General features: G+C 53.5%; 1 protein-coding gene across 2 annotated transcripts in view; it reads right to left on the bottom strand.

The window, feature by feature from the left end:
• Positions 1-9577, bottom strand: part of PDPK1 (3-phosphoinositide dependent protein kinase 1) — a 65599-nt gene extending 56022 nt beyond the window's left edge. The window contains exon 1 of one of the 2 annotated variants that reach the window (XM_070779488.1): positions 9427-9577. In XM_070779488.1, coding sequence (XP_070635589.1) covers positions 9427-9450 — 24 coding nt within the window. In that variant the 5' untranslated portion in view covers positions 9451-9577. Of the gene's footprint in view, positions 1-8921; positions 9170-9426 lie in introns of those variants that run through there. The other variant, XM_070779487.1, reaches the window with a different exon arrangement.
• Between the last annotated feature and the right edge of the window lie 2698 nt (positions 9578-12275).

Below are 12275 nucleotides of genomic sequence, written 5' to 3'. Positions count from 1 at the left end.
ACTGTGAACAGCTAACTCCCACAGCAAAGCTTCACAGCATCAGTGTGCATAGAAAGACCGACTCTGTCTAGCATGACCTTCATCCACACCTCCACTGATCACCAGCTGAGAGTTCAGTTACCGGAAACAAAGACAGGAGGAGGAAGGAAGGAAGGAAGGAAGGGCAGGCAGGCCGGCCAGGCTCTGTCCCACCTTCTCCTAGCCCACTTCCAACACCTAGACAGTGTCCGGCCCCGGAGTCCCGGGGACGGCCTGCAATGCCCTCAGGCCTCCCTGCAGCGGCCAGGAGCCGGCTCCCTCATTTTCTTCAAAGTGCTTTCCTCGTCATTCCTCCTACCAATTCCTACCTTTGTAACAGTCTTGTTTTTGCTGTGGTCATGTAGAAAAGAGGTTGGAGGGGAAATCCATAGATGGGTGGGAAAACAAAACCAACTCATGATTTTCCTGAAAATACCTATCTTCAGAGATCTGCAGAAGAAACTCCAAGCTCTGTTCTTGGCTCAGTCTAAGAGTCTCAGAGTCAACAGCCCACAAATCAATCTCGACTCAAGAGCTTTAGACAATAATAACACTCTAGCTTCACGGGTAAGAAAAGAGCCAAAGAAGAACATGTCATAGCTGACCACCTACTTTGACGAAGCCCAGGTGATACAGGACTAGCTTCCTGCCTGCAAAGAAAGCACGGAGAGACGAGCACACGGGACCCGAGCGCTAATTAGATCACACGCAGCAGCCGTCAGACTGCCCGCGGGACACGGGCCTCCCCCGAGAGGAGCCGTTTCTGTCAGTGAGTTTGGGTTCACTCAGCACTTGGAAACAGCTCTGTCCTGGCAGAGTCCTGGGAGTGCCCAAGCCTGCAGGAAGAGGCCAGAGCCCACAAAGCACCTGGACCCTATGCCAGTCCTAACCCAGTACATAAGTCAGAAGCCCTCCAAGTCCCAACTGTCTTCATCTGGAAACCAGAAGGATCCGACCGGGCGAGCAGGAAGGTCCCTCCCCAAGCGAAATACTGCGACCATCCTGGGACACACCGTCCGCAAGGGCCGCAAGGCAGGGCCGGACCGCAGGCCTGACTCCAGTCACCTGGAGCCACTCCCCACCTTGCCAGTGATACGCGACGGGTCGCACCAGGCGCACCTGACATCCTTGGAATTCTTCCTGAGCTCAGAACCCCAGTTTCATCACCAAAAGACATCAGACAAACCCAGATTGCAGGACAGTCCATGAAATACCTGAGCGGCACTCTTCAAAAGCATCAGGTTCATGACAAGACAAGACTGACAGACCATCATAGAGCAGAGAGGACCCTGGAGACGTGACAGCCAAACGCAATGTGGTACCCTGGGTGGGGTCCTGGGACAGAGAGACGACGGTGGGGGAAACTGAGGAAAGCTCAGCAGGTCTGCAGCGGAGTCGCAGTGTGTTGGCAGGGTTAGGGCTCAGTTTTGATGGATGTGGCCGGGCTGTGTACATGCTAACATCCGGGAAAGGGGACGATAGGTATTACAGGGACTCCACGTTGTGTTTGCAACTTTTCTATACACCTAAACTTATTCCAAAAATCAAGTTTATTTTAAAAGTAAGTTTGTTTTGAAGGTTATTTTGATCAGTTCAGTTGCTCAGTCATGTCTCTTTGCGACCCCATGGACCATGGCACGCCAGGCCTCCCTGTCCATCACCAACTCCTGGAGTTTACTCCAACTCATGTCCATTGAGTCGGTGATGCCATCCAACCATCTCATCCTCTGTCGTCCCCGTCTCCTCCTGGCTTCAACCTTTCCCAGCATCAGGGTCTTTTCCAATGACTCAGATCTTCGCATCAGGTGCCCAAAGTATTGGAGTTTCAGCTTCAGCATCAGTCCTTCCAACAAATATTCAGGACTGATTTCCTTTTCGGATGGACTGATTGGATCTCCTTGCAGTCCAAGGGACTCTCAAGAGTCTTCTCCAGCACCACAGTTCAAAATCATCAGTTCTTTGGCACTCAGCTTTCTTTATAGTCCAACTCTCACATCCATATATGATTACTGGAAAAACCATAGTTTTGACTGGACAGAACTTTGTTGACAAAATAACGTCTCTGCTTTTTAATATGCTGTCTAGGTTGGTCAAGCAAACTGAAAGGATCTGAAAATATCCTGTGTCATTAGAAACTTGAGTCGGGACTCCCCTGGTGGTCCAGTACTGCGTGTCCACTCCAGGGGCACAGGCATGATCCGTGGTTGGGGAACTAATACCCTGTATGCTGCAGGGTGTATCCAAAAAAACGACTCAGAGTCAACGCTGAACACTAATTTGAAAAATATATGGCTACTGAAAGAAAATAATACACTTGACAGGAAGGGAAAAACCCGGACACTGAATAAGCTCAGTATAAATTTCCAACCACCACCACCTTCTTCAGCCATGCACGGTCGGCAAGACATCCAGGACTGGGCGCACAGCAGGTGCCCCAAGAAAGCACGGCAAGCACAGCCCACCTGTCTTCCCAGAGACAAAGGGGCGCCCCCTCCTCAGACGTCTCCGCTCTCAGCCATCCCCCGCGCCTGTCCGCCACTTGCGGACGGGACTGGCCCCTGCTCAGCATACCCCGTGCACCCTGGGGCCTGGTCCTTCTGGGTTTCTCACAGCAGCAGCCCCACAAGGGCTGGCCACCCCCTCCTGGCAGGGCACTGCCCTCCCCTCGGGCACCATTTGCAATGGCGGTGCTGCTGGCCACTTCCCTCCTTCCCCGAGGCAGGGCCATGGCTGGCGGGGCTCACAGAGCAGTGCCGAGTTGCAGATGTGGCCTTTTTCACCCAAGGATTCCTTCAGGGCGTGAGCCCGGAGACCTGTTCTGTTGACGCCGCTTCTCCTACCCCACGACCAGGCCGTCCTCGCCCCCTTCCACCCCAGAGACACAAAGCTCAGTGCCAGCCACTTCCAGGCGAGTTTTCTAAGATTTTATTTAAAAAAAAAAAAAAAAAGGCATTTAGATGACACAAGTTCTGTTTTTTTAGGAATGAGAATAAATAGGTTCACAAATATAATCTATATTTAGATGCAATTTTTAAAACTGTGTATCTGATAATAACCAGCTACGTACATACAATCAGTAGACTGTAATTCTGAAAAAACCCTGAAAGAAAAACGCCAAACTGCAGAAAGAAAAAATGAGTTAACAATGGGAAAAGAAGGCAGCGCAAGCTGAGCGCCTGAGACCCTGCAATGAAGAAGAGCCTCCGGTCCAGGTTAAGTCACAGGCCACTCTGAGAGGAAAATCCAACAGCTAAGAGCTCAAGGTCACAAACTGACAAGACCCCAGAAACAGCAGTGATCCAGCTGCTGAGCTTGTAACTTAACTGCTTCCCCCGGCCCCAGCCGCTGTGGATCAGACCTTCCTGAGAATGTGCCTGAGCAGAGCCAGTGTTCGGGCAGTTTTCCCAGAGACTGGGCTGTTCCCATCACTTCCCAAAGGAGATGCTCTGCACGCAGCCAGAGTGGGCACACGCTGGGGTCTCAAGTGCCCGTCCACCGCCTCTTCCCAGGCTGCTGGCTCGCTCAGTCACACTCACTCAGTCACTGCACGGCCGCGCACAGGTGCCCAGCAGGAAACCCCAAGGCAGCAGGCTGCTTGAACACAGAGTGCTGGCTTCCCCCAGGACCACCAGCACACAGCTGTCTCAGGAAGGTGGAGCCCCTCACACCCAGGGCCGCATGCACCCACGGAGCACGTGTTCCTCTTGGGACAGGGCACTCCTTGAAACAGAGCAGAGCCCAGGGCTGGGAAACGCTCCCTCTGACCTGCCCCAAAGCAGCAGAGAGGTGTGCCAGAGGGACCGCAGCACAGTGTGGCTGCTTCCAGCACGGGGGTAAAGCAGCTTGGCGTCTGGTCCGAGAATCCGCTAGGGACGCCCTGACTGCAGTCAGGGTCCACCTTGCCAACGCTGGCACTTCTCCAGGCTAGACACTCAAGGTCTGACCGGTGAGGACAGTGGTCCAGAGCAGGGCAGCAGTGCCAACGTGGCGAGCCTCAGCGCAGAGCACCGCACACTTGACCCTGACTCCTCACTCACCCAGATTTCACCCAGCATTTGATCAGCAAACTTCCCGGGAGGGGCTGTAGGATAAAACAGAACCAACGGCTTTGAAATACAACCTTTCAAGGCTCAGGTAGGTGGTACAATATGTATAAAGAACAAAGTATAATGTATATATATCTCCTTTCTAAATTACATTCCCTTACACAATGAAGAAATGGAACGTGGGACCATGCTTTTAACCATCTGACTTCTTGTTTGGAAAGCTTTCGTGTTAAGAAACAGACTACAGTAGACCCTCTGCCCCTCAAACACGTTCAGCTCTGAACACAGGGAGTCAGAACAAACATGCAGGATTCAGAGATGTCTTTGTTAATAAACAGCAAAGGTCAGACAGACAGGCTTGTGACAACTATGACAGGGATGACAACCATGAAGAGAAAAGCATGAGAAAGAGTAACAGAAACCATCTAGAGACTCCAAGTTCAGGGAGACACGTTTAACAAGAGCTATACACACCCATTCCAGAGAAACAGAACATGGCAATGTAGTCAGAGCTGATGCAGACCAAGGGCAGGAAGGGGCACAAAGAACCCGACTGGCTAGAAAAGGCTTCAGAGCAGGGGGTTGGGGCGGGTGGGGAGGGATGTTTCCCCTGAGGGGGATCTCTTCAGGCCAAGAGGAGAACTGGAGAGGAGAGCCTGGCGGTCGGAGATCCTGAATCTGTCCTGGGCTGGGCAGGCCCGGGACAGAGCCACACGGCGGGGACCGGCATGGAGGAGAGCTAAGTGATGGGTGGGAGAGGCGAGGGAAGGCACAGGAGCATCAGAATTCGGGGAGCCCCAGCAGCCCCCCACTTCCTCACCAGAAAAGGGAGAACGAAGAAGAGAGTGTGTCTGCATTTCCAGCACCACCAGGCGGGAGAGCAGCACGACCCGCCATGGCGTCCTTCCTTCACCGCGGGAGGGCATCCACAGGCACCGACCTCCACGCTCAGACAAGGTCTCCCCCTGCAGTGGTAGTTCTCCGGGTCCCCTGCGGCCTGATCCTCCCAACCTCGCAGCATCCGGGGGTTGGGCGGGGACAGAAAAGTGAACTCCAAGCCCCACAGCTTTCCATGGCACTTAAGGAGAACCTCAATGAGGCTCCAAGCCTCCCGGCGAATCTTATCAACCTTTCTTGACAGCATCCAATATTCGGCTGTCACTTTGAGATACAACTCCTGCTGCGCTAAAATTAATTCCAAAAAAGAACAGGTTGAAGAATGAGACTTTAACAATGAATTCATTGTTAAATAAGCTTTTAGCCGGATGAATTCTGACTGCAATACTGCCGAGAGATACACACACACACACACACAGCCTCTCATCAGCCCTCTCCAGCGTGGGCAGACCTGCCACCCGCTCCACAAACAGGCAGAAGACGTGGACCTCCAGACATACCTTCAAACCACACCTGTAAATATTCTGAAGGCTGCACGTGGCTGGTACAGCGGACACACAGTCCCATCTGTAGGACAGAGGAGGTCACTGGGCCGCCAGGAGCTCTGCACCCCGTCATCAGGCCCTCGGCCACACTCCAGATGGCTGTGCACCCAGGTGCCGGCCCGAAGGTCAGGTCTGTGCCTCTTCTCGCCCAGAGCTTGCGGTGCGGTCAGCCCTCGCTTCTGTGAGCCCACGTGTGATCCAACTATGTAGACAGACGCCTGAACCAGTTGCTCTGATAAGAGATCTGAAGCCCACAGATGTAAATCCTTTACAGTGAACTCTCTCTCAACACATTCAAAACGACTTGGGATTTCTTGGAGTAAAAATGTCAGTTTAAATTATTAAGATTTTCTAGATCAAGAGAACAGAACCAGACTTTGTGCAACTATACAAACACAATCAGCACCAAGCACCAAAAACAGACCCCCAAGAACCACCATGAACCCAACAGACCTCTCTCTTTTTAAGACATCATCAAAACAGGTCCCCTACTGCTCTTGAGAAAAATGCACTCTGCCTGTTGACTGGTATACAGACTGGATACACAACTAGTTCTCAATATTCAAATAATTTTCTAAAGGGTCTGGTATCACAGGGAACAAGAATGCAACCCAGTTAGAGAAGAATGCATTACTGAAAAGGCCTTAACGATACATGTCCCAATCTACAGTTTCCACACCAGCACTTCCTCCCTGCTGATCTGCCCTTTGAACCCGCCTTCAAAACAACTGTGCTCCGCACCCCTACGGCCAGCTGTCCTCACAAGGGCAGGCACAGAGCACGCACACGCTGGCCCCACCCCCGCACCTGCTGAGGGAGTCATTTCTGCATCAAGCACTCCTCAGCAGTGGCTCCTCGCTCTGTAGTCACAGAAGTGAAGCATCACGTGGGACTCCATCAAAGTCCACATCCACAGAAGCTCCCCCTCAGGAAGGGGCAAAGTGTAGGGCCCGTGGAGGCTCTCCTCACACCACCAGCTGGAAGGCACCGACCTTGTTCACCCCCTCCCTTCTGCACCACTTCCCAATTCGTAACACACTTGCCCTCCGGGCACCCAAACCTACCACTGGGTGGGTCAGTGGGGGAGGGCACAGGCTGAAAATGGGGCCCACCCAAGAGCTGCCTTTTCCTCCTCCCCACACCACTGCTACAGGCAGCCCAGAGGCCCGGTCATGCCTTGAGGAGCAGCCCAAAGCCTCTCTTCAAAGCCTGTACTGCTCTAAGCTGCGCTGCAGTCCTTCTTACTAAACACATGTCAGAGGAGGAGGACAAACCTACAAGTCCACCCTTCCTGAGTATGTGAGTACAGGGCCCCCACCTGCCAGCTCTGGACTGGACTCGGTGAGCGCGGCAGGGTGGGGTGCATCACTCTGCACGCGCTGCACGAGGAGAAGCTAGGCACAAGGGCACGCGAGAGCCAGAGCCCACTTCTTTCCATGCTGCTAGCCTTCCCCACACCCGCCCACACACGCAGCCACCCTGCAAAAGCCACCCTGGCGCGCGCGGGACCACTCTCCCCAGCCAACAGTTTCACCTTAACAACATCACTGCAGCTTTTCACCAAGGGAGGATTCCCAAGCTCACCATTCAGAAAACCAGCCTTCAAATAAGGAGGGACCAGAGCCTCTTTCCAAACAGCGGCTTTCTGACGACAAGAGGCTGAATCGAGTTCCAGGGGTCACAGAGTTCAGCCATCTGCCTAGAGAAGTAACTAAGTGTTCTGTCCGTCTAGGAGAGGATGTCCCTCCTGCCTCGTACACGGCAGTCTGAGGACATGCACAGCCCCCAGAAACATGTCCTGGGCAGTGGCACTGAGGACTTCCGCAGACAGCAGGCTGCGACCCCCTCTCAGGGCACCACTCCCAGGAGGGGCAGGCAGGGTGGCGCCCAGGCCTCTGCCATCAGTCAGACGTGGGTTCAAACTGCACTCTATCGGATGGGTACTCCAGCTCTCCGCACTGTGGAAACTGAAGCTTTCACACCTGTAAAATGGGAGCAACACTGACCTCAGAACACTGTTGATGGAAGCCCAGCAGCACGAGGAGCACTATCTGGCAAAGGGCCCGCCTTAAAGTAAGAGCTCGACACCCGGTTCTGACAGCTTCCGGCCCACCTTAGTATCAAACCGGGCTGGGCCGTTTCCAGACCTCCCCACTCATTCTGCTGCCCCGCTGGCTGTACACATGTAAAGAAACAGGAAAATAATCGGGTGGGGGGCTTCTCATAAAGTGCCACCATAAAAATCCAGGTGCAAACTCACTTGAACAGCGCAAATCCATCTGTCCTCAGACAAAAAACCCACTACTGGGGGCATCTCTGCCACTACTGATGGGAAACGTGGCGTGTTCTCCCAGACAGGTGGGGAAAATCTAGCTGATGAGAACATGAAAGCCTCGCTCCTCTCACTTCCTGATGGGAACGTCCATTCTTTATTTTGGAACCCATTTCTTCTCACTGGATTTCATCGTTTTTGTACGAAAAAGCTGCCTTCTGCACAGAAACCTCCAGATGTCAAGTGTCCGTCACGTGGAACTACCGAGACCATGAGATGACATGCTCTTTTCCTCTTCCCCGGAGGCCGTCGGAGCGCACACCTTGCATTGCCACAGCATCTCTGTGTGAAAGTTCATCTCACAAACTTCCACAATCTGTCAGCCCCAGCCACCACTGAGGGCCGCCAAGCAGCCTAGCTGGTGTTTTTTGCAGGGTAGTCCAGGCCCCCCAGGGCACGGCCATACATGTTGCAAAAGTCAGAAACATCCCCTCGCCTTTCACCGTTTGTCTCACCTGCCCAGGTCTTCCTCCTCTCACACTTCAGATTATCACCCATCTCTACAAAGCAGAATTCTCGAGTCCACGGACCAGCGGCAGAAGGTTCAAGAACCTCGCGAAGTAATTACAAAATTCGGAAAAGCCCTGAGTTTTTAAAGGGTCCATGACCTATCAAAAAGATTAACAGCCACTACTGCAGAAAATAAGAAAAATAAGGGGTCGAGTCAATTTCTTGGGTCTTCCTCTATTGGAGGGATTCACCTTTTGAACCCGATTTTGTAAGCAGTCTAGACCTTCATCCAGCACCCACTTCACAATTGCATCCAAGGTATACATCCTTAAACCGTCTTCCCAAGACTCCCGAACTTAAGCGAGGACAAACATAAACACAGTAGGGGTACTTTTAGCAACACACAGAAAACACAGAAACACTAGCGATACATTCACCAACACATTTAACCCAACAAGCGCTTCTTCGTTTCCTTCCCCCTAAAATCTCTCCGCCCGGTCACGCTCACCAGCCCGCGGCGGTGGGTTCAAGCCTGGCCTCCCCGAGGCGTCCCATCACTCCGGTGCCGGAGTGGAGCCCAAAGGCACGCAAAGCACCCACACGCAGCCCCGCGGGGCCGGGAAAGGAGCGCACCCGAGTGCATCGGACTCCATCCCAACCGGGAATTCGGAGGGGCCCGAGCATCAGGTGCTCCGGGCAAGAACTCGCACATCCCGCTTCGGCGGCGAGCGGAGGAACAGGGACCGGTCCCAGGTGAAGGCCCAGGGCGGCTTCTTCGCAGACGGTCCGAAAGGTAACCCCGGAGGCTCGGCTACAGGCCGCGCCGCGCCGAAAACAAACTTTCCAAGCACTTCCACCGCGGCGGGCCGGTGACACCTCCCCGGCCTCCCCCGCCCTGCGCGCGCCTGTCAGTGCCCCCGCCGGGCCAGCGCTCGCCTCAGGCGGGCCCGGGATTCGCCGGGCGGCCGAGCGACGCCCCGACGGCGCCCGCGGTCGCTGGCCCAGCCGCTCGCCGCAGGTGAAGAGGCGCCGCCCGGCCCCCGGGACCGCGGGGCCGCCCCGCCTTGCCGGGCCCCGGCGACCGCCGCGCTCAGCGGGGTGACGGGCCGGCGCGCCCGGGCGGCAGCCGCGCACTCACCAGCTGGCTGGTGGTCCTGGCCATGGGCCCCGCGTCGGCACGGGAGCCTCCCCCGCAGCGCTGCGCGGCTCGGCGCCTCCTCAGCGTCCTCCTCCCCGCGGCGGAGCCCCAGCAATGGCCGCCCTCATCCTGCGCCCGCCCCGCGGCCCGCCGCCCCCGGCGCCGCCCCGCCCCCGCGCGACGCCGGGCGGGACTTCCGCCGGGCCGCCGCCGCCGCCTGCGCCCATTGGCCGCCCTCGCCGTCGCTCTGCCACGGTCCGGGCCAGCCCGGCCGGCGCCCCCGAGCCGCATTTCCGGGATGGGGCCTGGCAGGCGGGAGCGGCCCGGCCCCGCCCCGGTGCGGGGGGGCGACCCCACGAAAGCCAATCCGCGGGCTGCGGGGCGGGGCTGCGCGCGGACCCGGCGAGCTGTCATCCTCGCTCCGGGACCGGGAAACTGAGGCTCGCCCGGGCGGGGACGCGGCGGCCAAGGTCACGCCCCAGGCGCGGCGGCTGGGCTGTAGCCGCACGGCGCGGACTCGGAAGCGGGGCTCTGAGTAAACACCGAGAGAAGCAACTTCACTAGTTGCAAAACTGAGAAGTGCTCACGGAAGCAAAACGAGGCTCTAAAGCCACAGCTGTAAGGCAGAAAACCGTCCCATCTCATCCCTGCTGAGAGTCCCAGGGACTACCTCAGGACTTCCTTCTCTACTTTTTAACTTTTTCGTAGTTGTTATTGTTGATGATGACGGTGGTATTATTGTTCTAATTGTGGTAAAATTTAAGACCTTAATCAGTTTAGAGTTCAGTGGCATTCAGTACATTCACGTTGTTGTTCTAAGATGATGTTATTTCAAAAAAAAATTAGAATCACTTTGTTACCTGAAGGTTTGCATATTTTAAATATCTTTAAAATAAATATATATTTATATATAAAAATATCTTCTGTTTCTTGAAGAAATATATCTTCACTTAATTAAAAAAAAAAAACACACAACACAACTCTTTAGACAATAAAGAGAAGTAACAGTAAGATAAGTGAATCCCTAATCTCACTGGCCAAAATTAATCACTGAGCAGCGGTGCTTACTCTCAGTAAGGAATGTTCATGTCTAATCTCATTTACTCAGAACAAGCATCCAGCTACTGTTGTCTCACTTCTCAGATGAGGAAGCTGAGGCATAGCATAACTCTGTAGCTTTCCCTGAGTTTTGTTATCACCAGACCCAGAATCTTGATACTCACATGCCAGAGGCTGTGGTTGACAATTAGACTATACGACTTCTATTTGTCCAGGCATCCAGTCCTCTATTTACAAACCTTAAAAAACCAATAGGGAGGGACTTGCTTGGTGGTCTAGTGGTTAAAAGCTTTCTCTACCACGAGCCTGGGGTTCGATTCCAGGTCAGAGAACTAAGATCCCAGAAGCTGCATGGCACGGCCAAAAATAAATTTAAATAATAAATAACCAGTAAAAAGGCAAATGTAACCTCCATCACTCAGAAGGCTCCTGCTGTTCTGACACTCACTTTTTTCACTTAACAATGTACCTACCCTCCTGTATCCTGTCCGGCTCTCGGGATATCTATCTTCTTCAGCTGTAAGAGCTAAAGAGGATTCCACCAGAGGAAGACTCGAGTCTATGCCTCTGTGCTCAGCCGGTCAGTCATGACCGACTCTCTGTGACCCCGTGGACTGTAAACCCCCAGGCTCCTCCGTCCATGGGATTCTCAAGGCAAGAATACTGCAGTGGGTTGTCATTTCCTCCTCTAGAGGATCTTCCCAACTCAGTGGAGTTGTTAAAAAAAGAGCAATTTACACACATCTCCAGTGTCTCCTGCATTGCAGGCAGATTCTTTACCACTGATCCACCTAGTAAGCCCCAAATCTATGATATTGATCAAGCTCCCACCTGATACTGAAGTGGTTCCCAGACTTTTATGTCATGAACAAGGCCCTATAGATCAATTGGACACACCCTTACTTCTTTCCTTAAGATAATTCTTAGCAGATGGAAATGGGGGTCAAAACACTGGTATCCTTCCCAGGACTTTTGCTGTAAATTGCTCTTTGTTACCCGACTCCACAGAGAAGGCAATGGCACCCCACTCCAGTACTCTTGCCTGGAAAACCCCATGGGCGGAGGAGCCTGGTAGGCTGCTGTCCATGGGGTCGCTAAGAGTCGGACACGACTGAGCGACTTCACTTTCACTTTTCACTTTCATGCATTGGAGAAGGAAATGGCAACCCACTCCAGTGTTCTTGCCTGGAGAATCCCAGGGACCGGTGAGCCTGGTGGGCTGCCGTCTACGGGGTCGCACAGAGTTGGACACGACTGAAGCGACTTAGCAGCAGCAGCAGCACCCCACTCCAGGTACTGTAACCCTCAGGGGACACGAAGGCAAGTTCAAGGTAGACACTGCTCTTATTCCTCTTATTCCCATGCCAAGCCACATCCAACAATATTCTACATCAATCACACCTGCTGTATATTCAGAGCAGTGTATCGGATTTTGCCCCATAAACAACAGGTACTATGATCATTCTTTACACAAGGAAGCCAAGGCTTCAGTAACTTGGTTACTCTTGGTCATAGAGTTATTAGGTTACAGAGCACAGGACTCAGAATGAGCCCGACCTACACCGACACCCTGCTCTCAGTCACTGGACTCAGCTGCCTCAACAACCCTTATTTTATACATACTTCAATCTTCACAAACTAATACCTTGTCCTCAAAGAATTCTAACCATTTTATCTTCTAAGAACAACCTGGAGAGACTCAATATTTATTACCATCTTACACATGAAGCATCTGCTCCCATCACTTCATGGCAAATAGATGGGGAAACAATGGAAACAGTGTCAGACTT

This window comes from Bos indicus, chromosome 25 (assembly GCF_029378745.1).
Source record: "Bos indicus isolate NIAB-ARS_2022 breed Sahiwal x Tharparkar chromosome 25, NIAB-ARS_B.indTharparkar_mat_pri_1.0, whole genome shotgun sequence".
NCBI classification, from domain to species: domain Eukaryota; kingdom Metazoa; phylum Chordata; class Mammalia; order Artiodactyla; family Bovidae; genus Bos; species Bos indicus.
This window is presented reverse-complemented; position numbering and strand designations above follow the sequence as displayed.